This window comes from Mustela putorius, unplaced genomic scaffold (genome assembly GCF_011764305.1).
Source record: "Mustela putorius furo isolate JIRA1106 unplaced genomic scaffold, ASM1176430v1.1 tig00003899_pilon_pilon_pilon, whole genome shotgun sequence".
Classification (NCBI taxonomy): Eukaryota; Metazoa; Chordata; class Mammalia; order Carnivora; family Mustelidae; genus Mustela; species Mustela putorius.
In genome coordinates, this window is record NW_025422048.1 from 15,096,497 (window position 1) to 15,111,053 (window position 14,557).

General features: G+C 43.0%; 1 protein-coding gene and 1 pseudogene across 1 annotated transcript in view; one reads left to right on the plus strand and one right to left on the minus strand.

Annotated features, from left to right (window-relative positions):
- The window catches only part of ADGRG4 (adhesion G protein-coupled receptor G4), a 102,362-nt gene that overhangs the window by 16,153 nt on the left and 71,652 nt on the right, over window positions 1–14,557 (minus strand). Inside the window, 4 exon segments of the mRNA XM_004773685.2 lie at window positions 1,895–2,016; window positions 3,893–3,996; window positions 5,659–5,704; window positions 9,784–9,903. Of these exon segments, the coding sequence (XP_004773742.1) occupies window positions 1,895–2,016; window positions 3,893–3,996; window positions 5,659–5,704; window positions 9,784–9,903 (392 nt within the window).
- On the plus strand, window positions 6,278–7,079 carry LOC106003841 (annotated as a pseudogene).

Consider the following 14,557-nt stretch of genomic DNA (forward strand, 5'->3'; position numbering starts at 1 on the left):
GTGGAGCTTAAACTCACGACCCTGAGATCAAGAGCTGCGTGCTCCACTGACTGAACCAGCCAGATGCCCCATTTTTTTTTAAGATTTCATTTATTTATTTAAAAGAAAGAGATCACAAGTAGACAAAGAGGCAGGCAGAGAGAGGGGGGGAAGCAAGTTGAGCAGAGCAGAGAGCCTGATGTGGGGCTCGATCCCAGGACCCTGAGATCATGACCTGAGCAGAAGGCAGAGACTTAACCCACTGAGCCACCCAGGCACCCCACCCCATTTTTTAAATATATATTTTGAATACCAACCTTTTATCAGATACGTCATTTGCAAATATCTTCTCTAGAGGGAATATTTTCAAATTTCAGAAGGCTCCTTTATTCTTTCTCCCATTCGATAACCTCCCCTCACCCCCCGCACTCAACACACATGGTAGAAGTAATCAATAGTCTAACTTTTGTTAGACTTAGCTTGGCCTGTACTTAAAACTTCATATAAATGGAACCATGCAGTATGCTCTCGGCTTTTTCTGGATTCTGCTTCCTTTTGTTCAACAATACACCTCAGAGTTTGGATATTACGTTCCGTGTTGTACAGAAGTCCATTCTTTTTTATTGCTGTGAAGTATTCCATTTTATGAGTATACCACAATTTATTCATCTAGTCAACTGCTAATGTGCATTGGGGTTGTTTTCAATTTGTAGCCACTACAAATGAAGCTAATGTGAATATTCTTTTTTTTTTTTAAGATTTTTACTTATTTAATTTGAAAGAGAGAGTAGAGTGAGAGCGAGAGAGAGAGCATGAGTAGGGGTGAGGGGCAGAGGGAGAGGGAGAAGCAGACTCTCTCCACTGAACAGGGAGTCTGACACGGGCCTGGATCCCAGGACCCTGGGATCATGATCTGAGCTGAAGGCAGATGTTTAACTGACTGAGCGACCCAGGTGCCCCTGCTGTGCATATTCTTGTATAGATCTTCCGGTGGATATATGCACTTATTTCTCTCTAATAGTGAAGTTTCTGGTCAACAGATAGATAGGTATTTATCTTCAGCAGGTATTGCCAAAGAACTTTTGGAAGTATCTGTGCCATTTTACACACCCTTGTTGGCACTTGCTCTTGTTAGTACTATTAATTTTAGCCATTCTGGTAGGTGTATAGAAGTATAACTGTGCTTTTCATTAACACTTCTCTGATGAGTAATGATGTTGAGAACGTTGTCGTATGGATATTAGCCATTTGGGTAAGGATTAAGGTTAAGCATGGATATCCTCTTTTGTGAGGTCTCTTTCAAATTCTTTGCCTACTTTTAATTGTATTGTCTATCTTTTTCATTTGTAAGAGTATATATATTATTATATAAAATTATTATAATTATTAATTTATTACATTTATTATATATTATATAACTGTATAATTATTAATTACACAATTATATACAATATATAGTATATATATAATACAGATAGATAGATACTCTGCATAAAAGTCCTTTGTCAGATATCAGCATTGCAATTATCTTCTCCCAGTTTATGGTTTGCCTTTTCACTACCTTGATTGTGTCTTTTGGTGAAAGAAGTTCATAAGTTCAATGAAGTTCAATTTATCAACTTTTCCTTTCATGGTTAGCATTTTGTACCCCATTAGAGAAATCTTACCCTACCCCAAACCTCTTTCTTTTTAAAAATCCAATTACAATCACTCTCTTGCTCTCTCCCTCTCTTTTTTTTGAAAGAGCCTTGGTCATTTAAAAAAAAAAAAAATCTGTCCACTTCATAATCTAATGGATTTGACCTCTTCCTATTGTGATGAGTAGGAACATTTTATGAAATTAACGTGGTTACAATGACAATAGCATCCATCAAATCAAATTAAACCTACTCGGAGAAAGACTGTATCAACTTACTGAAAAGCTATGTATGTCACTATTGCAACTCCCAGGAAAATGGAGGAGATTCCACATCCAATGTACGTTATCAGCACTAATATCCGTTCATTCACTGTATCCATTGCAGACCTGGATAAATCCTAGGAAATGCAATATGTTGTATTTTACACGTTTGCCAGAGCAAGTTTATGGTAAAACGTTTCCTGGGTTCACCAACAGGAGGTTCTCAGGATATACAGCCTCTCTGCTACAGCTCTTATAAAACCAGAATATGTGGATGAATATACAATAAGACTGTATACTGTTTGTTGGCTATGCCTGGTGCAACTTACTGTGTACAGGTAATGGAGAGCCATCAACAGCCCTGGAAGAACATTTAGTCTTGGCTTTATTGTCATTAACATGTTCCACACTTAAAATATACCCAAACTAACAGATGTGAATTTGGGATGCAAGGTGAATCAGTATTTGAACTAAGCATCCCGAAACACTACACAGAATATTTAAAAAAAAAAGTTCCTTTCCCTTAGACCTTAAATAACTTTCATAAAATTAAGAGACAAAGTGGATCTTAGAGATCACATAATCCCAAAATTTCCTAACCCGGGGATCATAAAAGACTTGAAATGGCAGGCAAAATCATTTGACTGTATGTGTGCATTGTTCTGGGGAGAAGGTCCAGAGCTTTCCTCGGATAGTAATAGAGATTCACGAATCATAAAAGGCTAAGAAGCACTGGTCTACCCTGGTTGTTCTTAACTGAAGCGATATCGCCCCTCTCCTCCACCCTGGATATCGGCAATGTCTAGACATTTTTGGTTGTCTCAGCTGGGAAAGGGAATATGGGCATCTAGTGGGTAGAGAGGCCAGAGATGTTGCTAAACATCTGACCATGCACAGAACAGTCCCCCACAAGGAAAAATATTTGGCTCAGAATATCAACAGTGTGCACAAGAAACAACTCAAGCACAATGCATTCCGATGACAGTATACAGTATATATAATAAAGTAACTCAGGAGAGCTAAGAAAGTACTCAGAGAGGGGTAGAGAAGAAGGAACACATTTAAGAGTCATTTTCTTTCTTTTCTTTTATCAGTAAACTCTGCCCAACGTGGGGCTCGAACTCCTGACCCCAAGATCAAGAGTCAGGCGTTCTTCTGTCTGAGCCAGCCAGGCACTATTTTGAAGGAAAACTCATCAAGTCCCTATGTTGGGGAGCGCCATGGGGAACTAAAGAGATGGAAGAGTTAATTACTGATGACTCTGAAGCTCTAAGCCTGAATAAGAGAACTGATGAGATGAGTCTTTTTTGGTAAGTACTGCAAGAATTTAAAACAAATTATATCTTTCCTACACTGCAATCTGACAATTAAAAAATTTAATGACCATACCCTTTGACCCAGCATTTCTGCTTCCATCAATTTATCCCACAGAAGTAGTTACACCAAGGTCAGAAGAGAAATGAATAAAAATGTGTATTACAGCATTGTTCATAATGGAAAAAAACAGTAACAGCTAAAATGCCTACATGTAGGGGATTGGCTACATTCATCATGTTAAATCCACAATATAGAGAATTCTATAAAGGCATTTTGAAAATTGAAGTAGATGGATAGATCTTTGCCAGAAAGATGCCCCACTGCATTGTTAATACAAAGAAAGTGGTAAACAGCGTGAATAATTTGATCCTGTTTCTATAAAACAAAAACATATACTAATATACACGTAGGGAAAGAATGTGAAAGAATTTACATAAAGGTGTTAAAGGCAGTGATTTCTTGGGAGGGGATTATAAGGACCTTTTCTGTAATGTTTGAATTTTGAAGAGCAGGCATTACTTTGATAAGGAGAGAAATATTTATTTCAATCTGCTCTACTTTGTGTGAAAAAAGAGGTGGATTTTTTTTCCAACTCATACACCCCTTTTCCATCACAGTTCACACATGTTATTTCTAGTCTTCAATCTAATAAAAGTTGTCCAAACTCTATCAAGGAGTGATTAGCAGACAACTCACCATTAAGACTCCAAAATGGGTGAGGTGGTCACACTGACAGATTGTGTGATTTACGTTCGTTTCTTTTACTTTACAGCCTGACGAATTCCATCCACCTTGCCCATCTGCAGGAGACAGAAGGGAATTTCAAAGCAATTTTGTTTTTCTCAGATATGTTTAACTTTTCATTATATGCACCTTCGGAGCATGTGTTCTAATTAGTATTTTTTGTTAAGAGAGCAAGATAGAGGTATAGTTGAACATTGCAATCAAATAAATTCTAATAGGCAAAATAGACTTTGGGGGGACTTCATGCATGGCATTCCATCTTGGGCTCTCACTTCCTGTCCCAAAACAAGAACTCCTACAGATTCCTTCTACAGATCAGGACAGACTTTAATCATAAACCACAGTCCTGCCACCATGCTGGAGTGACAGAGTTAGGACTGTTTTCTTAAGTAGCACAAATAGGGAGCAGGTAGATCTAGAACTTTCTGAAGGACATGAGCTACAGAATCTAGGCTGACATCTGGGCCTGCTTGGTGGTGTTGGAAGAAACATCTGAAACCACCAGTTCCAGCCGGATCATGGGCTGTCTGTCACTCCTTAGGGTCAACTAAAGCCTCTGCTTTACTTGACACTTGCCTCGTTTCTCACTCCTGAGTTTATTCAGGGTTCTAAAACCAACCTCCACAATTCCACGTAACCTGTAGACCTCAGATACTAGACCAGATCTGGAGTAGAACCTCCAGGGCGGCACTAGACCAGAGAGGTTATTGTAAAGCAGGGAGCTAAATGCAATCAAAATTTGTCCATCCAAGATAACCCCATAGATTCCAGAGGTTCTGGATCCATGGACAGAGGGTGGGGACAACGGGTGACCTGGGAGGAATCTGGCCACTGGCTCAATTTATTGAGGCTGTCAGTGACAAGGTTTACCATTTAAGAGGAATCTTATCCTGGGAGACTTGAAGAGGACCAGGAAAGGATGTGCCATCTCTGTTGTAGGGAAGGAATAGTAGTCCCACATCCTAGGGAGTCCAACAGGAGGAGAATTTCCTTTTTCTCCCAGAATTTCAAGGATACTGAAAAGGAAAAAGTTCCCAGGCTGAGGGGCACATAGCCCCTGGCATTCCAGGGAAAATGGGTTCTGGATGGGAGCACTTTGACATTTGACCATATCTCTGGAGATTCCAATGGAGCAGTCAGACCGAAGAGGAACCCATTCTATGATTCCCGTTCCCAACCCCTTCTCTTATTGTCCCCAAAGATTCATACCTAGCCAAACAGGAAGGGCCCTTCAAGCCCACCCAGCAAGTCTTACCCCCTTGGTGAAAAGATAAAAAGATTGGGGCCCCTAGAGAGTAAATGGACTCCTCAAGGTCACACAGTCAGTCTAGAGGAGATGAGGGAAAAAGGGAAGAAGAGAGTAGATGTTGCAAATCTCCACAGGAAAACATAGATGGGGAGCCAGGTGTTTATTTCTCAACTTGCTTTAAACAACTCAAGGCTACCCTGCACCGGGTCTTCCAAATTCCCTTATTCTCAAGTTGTATGACTTTTCTGATCCCCCAAATAAGTCTCTTATCAAAAAGAAAGGCTTTTTTTAACCCTCCATGCCCTAACTAGATATAAAACTCATATTCATAATCTTGGTCAGTCAGAGTTCTCTGTAGGGTCTGGTAAGGCAGTACGGCTTCCTGTCATCCAACTGCCAACTAGGAAAATGGTCAGGAGAAAAGTCTCATTGAGGGCTGAAGACAAAGCTTGCTCAGAAAAATACTTACTGTTACTCCCAAAGTCCCAAAAGGCACAGTGAACTCGATCATAATTCTAGAAAAAAGAAAAATCAGGGGTAAACAACTTTTCTTGTGATAGTTACCACACAATGATGTGTACACAGAAGCATTTTCTTCTCAATGTTTTTACAAACAGTAGACAGACAGACAAATACACACACACACACACACACACTCACTCGGACCATTTGCTAGTTGGCGTTAAGACTAACCCCAAGTGACTTGGGGTTTATAAGTGAGAAAACAGCATGCTACTGCATGGTGGTCTAGTATGTGTCCTTTAAAATGTTTGGTACGGGCTTCTGGGTGGCTCCGTTGGTCAAGCATCTGATTCTTGGTTTCAGCAGAAGTCATGATCTCAGGGTATTGGGATCGAGCCCCACGTCAGGTTGTGTGCTCAGCTGAGAGTCTACTTCTCTCCCTCTTCCTCTGCCCCTCCCCGTGCTTATGTGTGCTCTCTCTCTCCCTCAAATAAATACATAAAATCTTTAAAATAAATTAATACATAAACAAACAAATAAGCAAATACAATATGTCATAATGTAAGAGTAATCAGAACATCTTCCAGATGTGCGTCTTGCTTTGTTCCATGGACCTTCCTCATAGCATGGCCCCAAAATGGCAGTCTTCGCTCCTGCCTCAGATGAAGACAGAGAGTCCACCTCCTGCCCCTAGGCCAGAGGAGCTGTTGACCTCTAAGCACTTGCTAAAGGGAAAAAAAGAGCAGCAGGAAGCAACTGCACATACTGATGAAGTACAAAATGACATAGACAGACTTATGAACAACCCAGCATGGAGATCTTGAAACTAGAACAGAAATAAAACAAACTCCACCAACCACGTTTTTCAGAAAAGATCAGAACTGATGGCCAAGAGTCAACCATCCACAGGTGTCTGCACTGCTCGGGGAGGGGGATGAAGAGATGCTGAGCCGAGGTGACAGAACTCGAAGATATGAAATCAGGTAGGTTTCAGAACAGATTTTTACTTTGATGAAATCTCTTCCTTCAAAAATAAAGTTCTCTCCAAAGAATTTCATCTGACCGAGAGTGGTGATTTCCTCTTCCAAGTCCACTGAAATCAAATGGAAATCCAGAAAGGATTTGATGAAACATACAGGTCCAAAACAGAATGGAGTCAGCAGGAAGAGACTGCATGACGAGCCCGAGAGCTTCTTCCCCTGGTTTCCTGATGATTCCGATGCCGTTGCAGATGAACCAGCAGAGGTCATTGAAGATAACACTTGGCCAAATCCATGACTGCACTACTTTGTTCTCGATATGGATGATGAAGGAGGGGAAGAAGAAGTAGATGGTGATGAAGAAGGAGGATTGGAAGATATTGATGAAGGGGAGGAGGAAGGAGAAACTGAGTCATGGAACAGTCATGGATCCCAACCTTCTTTTTAAAAATTTCTCCAGTCCTTGGCAGCAAGTTGCAGCCCACATGCCCCCATCTTGTGCCCTGTTTTTTCAAGTATCTCTTCTCTCCATCTATACCATGGTTCTCAACTTGTTTTGGGGGGAAATGCCTCAAGAGGAATACAGTGGGGGAAAGAATCTCTACCCTTTCTGTTCCAAATTCATTTTTAGCCCTTCCTGTCTCAACACAAACATTCTGGAATGAATACCACCATGTTCTGTGGGAAAAAAAGGAAACCTTTCAGCTCCCCTAGCTCTGCAGGAAACTGAAAGGTGTGGGACCCACGTGTGGGAGTGCCTCGAGTTCCAGTTTTCCTCCTTTCTCTGGATATTGGGCTTAGAGATTACAGCGTTTCTACTTGAGTATGGAGTATGGACAGTATTGAGCAACATGCATCTGTCTACTTTCTCTTGGTTAAAAAAAAAAAAAAAGAAAGAAAGAAAATTTAAAAATGAAGTACAAGGGCACCTGGGTAGCTCAGTTGGTTGAGCATCTGCCTTAGGCTCAGGTCTTGCTCCCAGGATCCTGGGATCGAGTTCCGCATCAAGCTCCCTGCTCAGCGGGGACTCTGCTTCTCCCTCTGCCCACGACTCTGCTATGCTCATACTCTCTCCCTCTGCAACACTCTCTCTCTAAAATAATTAAAACCTTAAAAAAATAAAATAAAATTTTAAAATGGGGTTATAGAAAGTCACCAAAGGTTGGGTTTGAGATGTTTGGGTGAGTTAAGTGGGCATTCTGACCACATGGCTTTTTCTCCGATATCTTCGGTTGTGATGTTTAATGCACATCCTTGCAGTTTAAGATGGCAATTTTATTTTTTTAAAGATTTTGTTTATTTGACAGACAGAGATCACAAGTAGGCAGAGAGGTAGGCAGAGAGTGGGAGGGAAGCAGGCTCCCTGCTGAGCAGAGAGCCGGATGCGGGGCTCGATTCCAGGACCCTGGGATCATGACCTGAGCCGAAGGCAGAGGCTTTAACCCACTGAGCCACCCAGGCTCCCCGAGATGTCAAATTTTTTCTTTAAAGATTTTATTTATTTATTTGACAGACAGAGATCACAAGTAGGCAGAGAGGCAGGCAGAGAGAGAGGAAGGGAAACAGCCTCCCTGCTGAGCAGAGAGCCTGATGCGGGGCTCAATCCCACGACCCTGAGATCATGACCTGAGCCAAAGGCAGAGGCGTAACGTACTGAGCCACCCAGGTGCCCCCAAGATGGCAATTTTAAAATAACATTCTCTCCTAATGGTGACTTGAGCCCTGCCACTGAATGGGAGAATTAGCAGTACCTGTAGGATATTACTTGGAATTGACATTCTCTATTATATCTTTGTTCCTGTTTATTCTTCCATCTGTTTGTTTGTTTCACTGCAAAGGAAAAATGATGCTCAGGGTTTGGGTTTTTTTTTTTTAATATTTTATTTATTTATTTGAGAGAGAGCATGGACAGGGGGAGGGGCATAGGGAGAGGGCCCAGATGACTCCCTACTGAGCCCAACATGGGACTCAGTCCCAGGATTCCAGGATCATGACCTGTGCTTAAAGTCAGATGCTTAACAGACTGAGACACCCAGGGGCCCCAAGATGATGCTTGGTTTTAAATATTAAAAGTGTACAAGTTGCTTTGTTACAATAAAACTCAGTGTGTACACACATACACACAAATATCTGGTAACAGAGGAATTTGCCGCACCCTCCTGGTGGAAGAGCCAGGAGGAGTTCTATGAAAGGTCAGGGGAGGTCCAATGTGGGGTAGGTGTTCCTTGCAGAACTTTGGAATTTGGTTGCTGGAGGATGCTCGGAGAGCTGCGGCCTGTGTTGGAATTGAGAGATCTTATCCATCTAACATGTTTCTTTGGTATCTGGTGTTTCTTACATCCTTTCCCACCCTTCCTCCTTCCCTCCTAGAATTAAGACCTGTGAAAAATATGCTGTACCATATGGTCGTTTCGATTGGGAATGAAGGAAGCTATTAAGACTTCACACTGGACATACATTAACATCAAAGAATGGAATAGTAGCTCATTCTTATACTACAGCTAAATTTGATCATTTAGTAATATATTCCGTATGTTATGCCATATGACTACGGTTTTAATTCGTTGGTGATAATTAATACATATTTTAATGCTCTTAGTGGCAATTCAAAAGGATCAAAATGTTCAATTATTTTAAATTGTTCGCCTCACTCAAAAACAAATGGAATTCAATATAATTTAGTGTAATGGGACCAGCAAAACATCCACCTGCCCTAGTCAGTCCTCTGCCGATCTGTCACTGTGCTAGAAGCCCACCATTACTTATCCCTTTAAGCCAAGGCAATATGTCTAGAAGGTCTCAACTACAACACACCTCTACTGCCTAAAATGGGATGATCTTCTTTAAGTCTTAGAACCACATCTGTTAAATAGTCCAGTTTTTAAAGATTTTATTTACTGGACACACACAGAGTGAGAGCACACACAAGCAAGGGGAGCAGCAGGCAGAGAAAGAGGGAGAAGCAGGCTCCCCGTTGAGCCAGGAGCCAGATGTGGGACTCGATCCCAGGACCCTGGGATCATGACCTGAGCTGAAGGCAGAGACTTAACCCACTGAGCCACCAAGTGCCCCACTACTCCATTATTTTTAACAGAAAGCCCAAGGAGGGTTTCGGAGTCCTTCCTATCCTGAGATGAAAAAGGGTACACTACCTGGTTTCCTTCAACATGCTGCAGAGTGATAACCACCGGCTCAGCCAAGTTTTCAAGGGATGTGTCTGAAACGCTGGCACTCACCACGAAGGTGCTTAGTGCTTTAGTGACACTTCCGGTCTGTGGGTGAGACATAACGAAGAGTTCAGCTTATAAATCCCCAATTTCTGGCACGTCAACAATTAGTTCAGAGTTACTAATGCATGGCAGGAGGTACAGAAATACAGAAAATAAAATCACAAGCTGAAGAAAAATTTTTATTTGTATTTATTCATTTATTTTTATTAGTTTGCTTCTTTTTTAAGTAAAAACTCTACACTCCACTTGAGGCTCGAACTCATGACCCCAATATCAAGAATTGCATGCTTTACTGACAGAGCCGGCTAGGCGGCCTGTGAGAAAACGTTTTAGATATGATTTAGCTCATCTCCTGTCTTCGCATAAGGTCTCAAATCGACCAAGCTGAAACCGTTCACTAACCCGAGCCCTACATCCAAATATATACCCAGCAAGCATCGGCTTTGCTGCTACTTTGTTGATAGTTGCTACTCAGTACCTCACTAGCTGCGAGGTGAAACCATTCCCTACTTCCATAACTCCCAACACTGACATTTCACAGCATATCTTAGCTCTAACTCTTAACCACCTGTACTTATTTTTAGAGGGGCCGCTCCCCCTAAGAAACACAAATTCGTCATGGGTTAGTTATAAGCCACCCTTTTGTTCCTCCCCCTTGAAGTTGGAAGCAGGAGGATAAATATCCAGGTTGAAATAAGTTTCTGAGGGCCATCATCTCCTCCCTAGGGGACTGTGAGATCTGAGGTCAGAGCAGAGATGTCGCGTCACCTCGTGTCCCCCCTCATGGCCGGACATAGAGCAAGCATTTCGTCTTGTGCCCAGAGCGAGCCGGTTACATTGTTAGGTGCTTTCCACATACACTCTCTTCCGTCCTCACTGAAACAATATACAGGTTTTCTGGATAAACAGAAGGTTGGGGAGGCTCAAAGGCTTGGGCAAAGATCCCACAGCTAGGGCACGATGGCGCAAGGATGTTTCATAAATATTGGTTCAAAGGAGATCCCATAGAATGTAGCTAATTCAGGATGTGGCAACTTGCTAATTCTCAGGGCCAAAGGGCCACAGGCCAAGGCCCCATGGGGCGAGGCAGCTGGGAGATTGCCTCTTCTGGGGCACAAGTGAAGAGACAAGAGGTAAGGCAGGCACAGGACAGGAGGGCTGGGGAGAAAGTCCTCTGAGGACTTGACAAGAAAGCCTAGATGAGGTGAGCCCAGACGATGTTCCTTGCAGAGCCTGCTGGGCCATTTTCAGAAGATGCCCGGCGCTCCTATTTCTGAGCCCTGAAGCCCCTGAGAACTGGGTAACTGTGAACACAGCCTGGGGTTCCGCTAGGAAGCTACTCCCTTCCCGTTCCTGATCAGCTCTGTTCCTCTAAAGCCAGCCGGGTGGTCCCATGCTCTTTTCCCAGAGAAATTCCGGTGCGGTGGCCTGAGGCCGAGGTGGATCTACAGCACAATATGGTGCCCAGGGCCCCGGATGACCATCCAAAGACCAAGCGCTAGCCCAAGCCCTCTTGTTCCTTAAAATCTCTTCCCCTCTGGTACACTGATAACAGGAAGAAAAGTGGACCAGTGGACATCAAACAATCTTCTCAACTTAGGAAGAGATACAGTTTCCTGCAGTGGAAATGCCAAAAGAGGGGAAACACACCACAACTCAGGACTTAATTAACCTGTCCTCTGGTTTTACTTCTCTTCCCTACAAAATGGCAGCCACGCAAGAAAAGGTGCTACATCATTTCTCCCTCTTCCACACGTTGGCTCAAGGCTCAAGTTTTACCTGTTTCACTTCTGAACCTTTTAGAGAAGTTGTTCCCTCTACCGGAAGCCCTCCTCCACACTTCTCCCTGCCCCTTTTATCTCCTACCTTCTACTCAACCTTGGGTTCCAGCCCACACCATTCTAGGTTTTTCCTGATCTCCTCAATCTTTCCACTATGCTCCCAGAGCCCCTGTGCCATATTGTACTTGCCTAACATTTTGTCCTTCCAGAGACCCTCCTCTCGTGGTAGAGGAGGTATGTGTTTTCCAAGAGTAGTGTCTTCTCAACAATTTTTTTCCAATATTTTGTTTTTACATCATCTCTACACCCAACGTGGGGCTGGAACTCACAACCCCAAGATCCAGGGTCGTCCGCTCCACTGACGGAACCAGCCGGCCTCCCCTTATCAAGCATTAAAGTAAAATGTTACAGTGGCTGTTAAGATTTTGATAAAAAGATCGGAGGAAGCAACGTGAAAGCAGGGCTAACTTGGGACTTAGGGGAAAAGGTAGTTAAAGAGAGGCATGTCTTATAAGCACTCCCTCCCTAGTGATCAGTGGCATCAGACCCAGGCTCAAGGTCACCCCCTTCAAGGTTAGAATCTGTCGGTATCTGTTCTCCCCCCTCACACCGAGTTCCATGAGGACCCACACCATGTCTCTGTCACTCGCTGTTGTATCTCCAGCACCCAGCATGACACAAGACCCCTCGCAAGATCTCGATCACTGTTTGCTGGTTGAGTAATAACTGTGTGACCAACTGAATACGTTGTGTCACTTCTAGCAGGTGCCTTCCCCTCTCTGAGTCTCAACATGGTCATCGGTAAAAAGAGACGGGCCACTAAGAGTTACAAGGGCCCTTCCGGTTCTGAATGTGACGGCAGGCTACTTCTAATCCATTATCTGGCACTATGACGTCCGTAGGCTAATTTTGTCAAAGATCTTTAATCCCCTTCCGTGGAAGATGTTAGTGAATAAAAATTACTTATTAGGTGTTAAATCTATGCAAAATAAGTTTATCTTCTCTTCTATGCGACAAGCACAACTCTCTCAAGGAGAGAAATTAAGACAAAAATAATGGTATATCAAATGAGGCAGAGAAATTTCAAGTTTACCAAAAGGATCAGAGTGCTATGAACCACATTCATCCTTTTTATTAAAGTTTTTGTTCACTGTCTTGTCCCCAGTCTAACCAATTTTTTCCCAATTAAAAAAAAAGGCTCAATAAATATGTATCTACTGAAAATTTGTTGGATACCTAGCCCTGTGCCAGGGCCATGAAAATAAAATATGTCTGACCTACGACATCTGCCAGTCGACTTAGGGAAACCAGACTAGAGACTAGGTGGATACAGAAGACAAGAAAGCAAGCGGTGGGTGTGGAGGAAAGCAGGGGCTCATGACTTTCTGGGTGGGATTTGAGCTGAACCCACAGGAATAAATAGAATATACATAGAAAGGGGAGCCACTAGAGAATTCCAGGAGAACAGGACATCCTACAGATATAACTGGAGACAATGTGTTATATTTGAGTTGGTATGTGGTATATTTAAGTTGGCCTGGTGCAATCTCCCTGCAATAACTCTCTGTATATCTGACCATTATGAATTCATTCCTTTGGATAGCCTCTCTAAAAAATGCAAATACACATGGGTGTTAATGTATGGATCTCTTAAAAACTTGAACTTTGGAGTCAGACAGCCCGGATTTGATTACCAGTTATGCCACTTCCTAGCTGTGTGGCCTTGAGCAAAATAACTTAGCCTCTTCGTCTAGGTCTGTTCAAGCTGTTAGAACAAAATATCAGATTGAGCGGCTTCTAAATAACAGAAACATCTTTGTCCCAGCTCTGGAAGTTGGAAGTCCAAGATCAGGGTGCCTACATGGTCAGGTTCTGGTGAAGGCTTGCTTTCCAGTTCAGAGAAGGCAGCTTCCTGCTCCATCTTCACATGGAGGAAGGATCAAGCAAGCTCTCTGGGGCCTCACCCCATTATGATGGCTCCGCCCTTATGAACTCATCCCCTCCCAAAGGCTCCATCTCCTAATACCATCATCTCGGGGGTTAGGATGTCAATGCATGAATTCTGGGGGGACACAAACATTCAGACCACAGCACTCTTTGAATCAAGGTTCCTCATAAGTAAATGAGATAATAAAGTGTGAACATTAACAATTAATAGTGATCATCAACCATTTCATGCTGTCTCTGGCTGCTGTCTTCCCAACAGCTACATGGGATAGAGTGGGCCGAATGAAGGAACCTTTTATTAGGCACAGCCCCCAAAGAGGCAAATAATAATAGTGACGCAGTTACTTGTTGATAATGACAGGCTAGGCAATGTTCTAAGCACTTTCTGTGTATTAACTCCTTTAATTCTTAATAGCCCAGTGAGGCACTGTTATTATCCTATTCTACACAAGGCCCATGGAGGTTGGGTAACCCACCCAAGGCCCCACAGCTAGACGATGGCACAGCCGGCTTTAAATTCAGCCGGTCCCAGATCCATGCCCACAACCACCACATCATACTCTCTCTTGGTTTTAAATGGGTAAGGACTGGAGCCCTCAGAGATGGTTCTGTGAAAGCGGTGGTAAGGAGTGACACATGCTCTAGGGCAAGTGTCCTACTGGCCACTGCTCAGCTTCAAATGAGTTGGCCCAAAACAAGGGGTGTGGAGGCTCAGAGGAAACAAGGGAGATTTGGGAAGAAAGCATGAACAAGTTGGAACAACACTCATCAGGAGGACTTGCTGTTCTTTTCTGGTTTTAAAACCATCCTGAGGTCTCTGTCTGGTCACCACAGGATCTGTAAGGTCCCTTGCAGAGCCGAGAAGCTGTGAAATTTTAAAAAACTGGGAACATCATTAAAGAAGTCATTGATTCATGTTGAGGGCCGGGGTTGTGCCAGGAGACTTGCAGAATAAATCAGAGAGCATA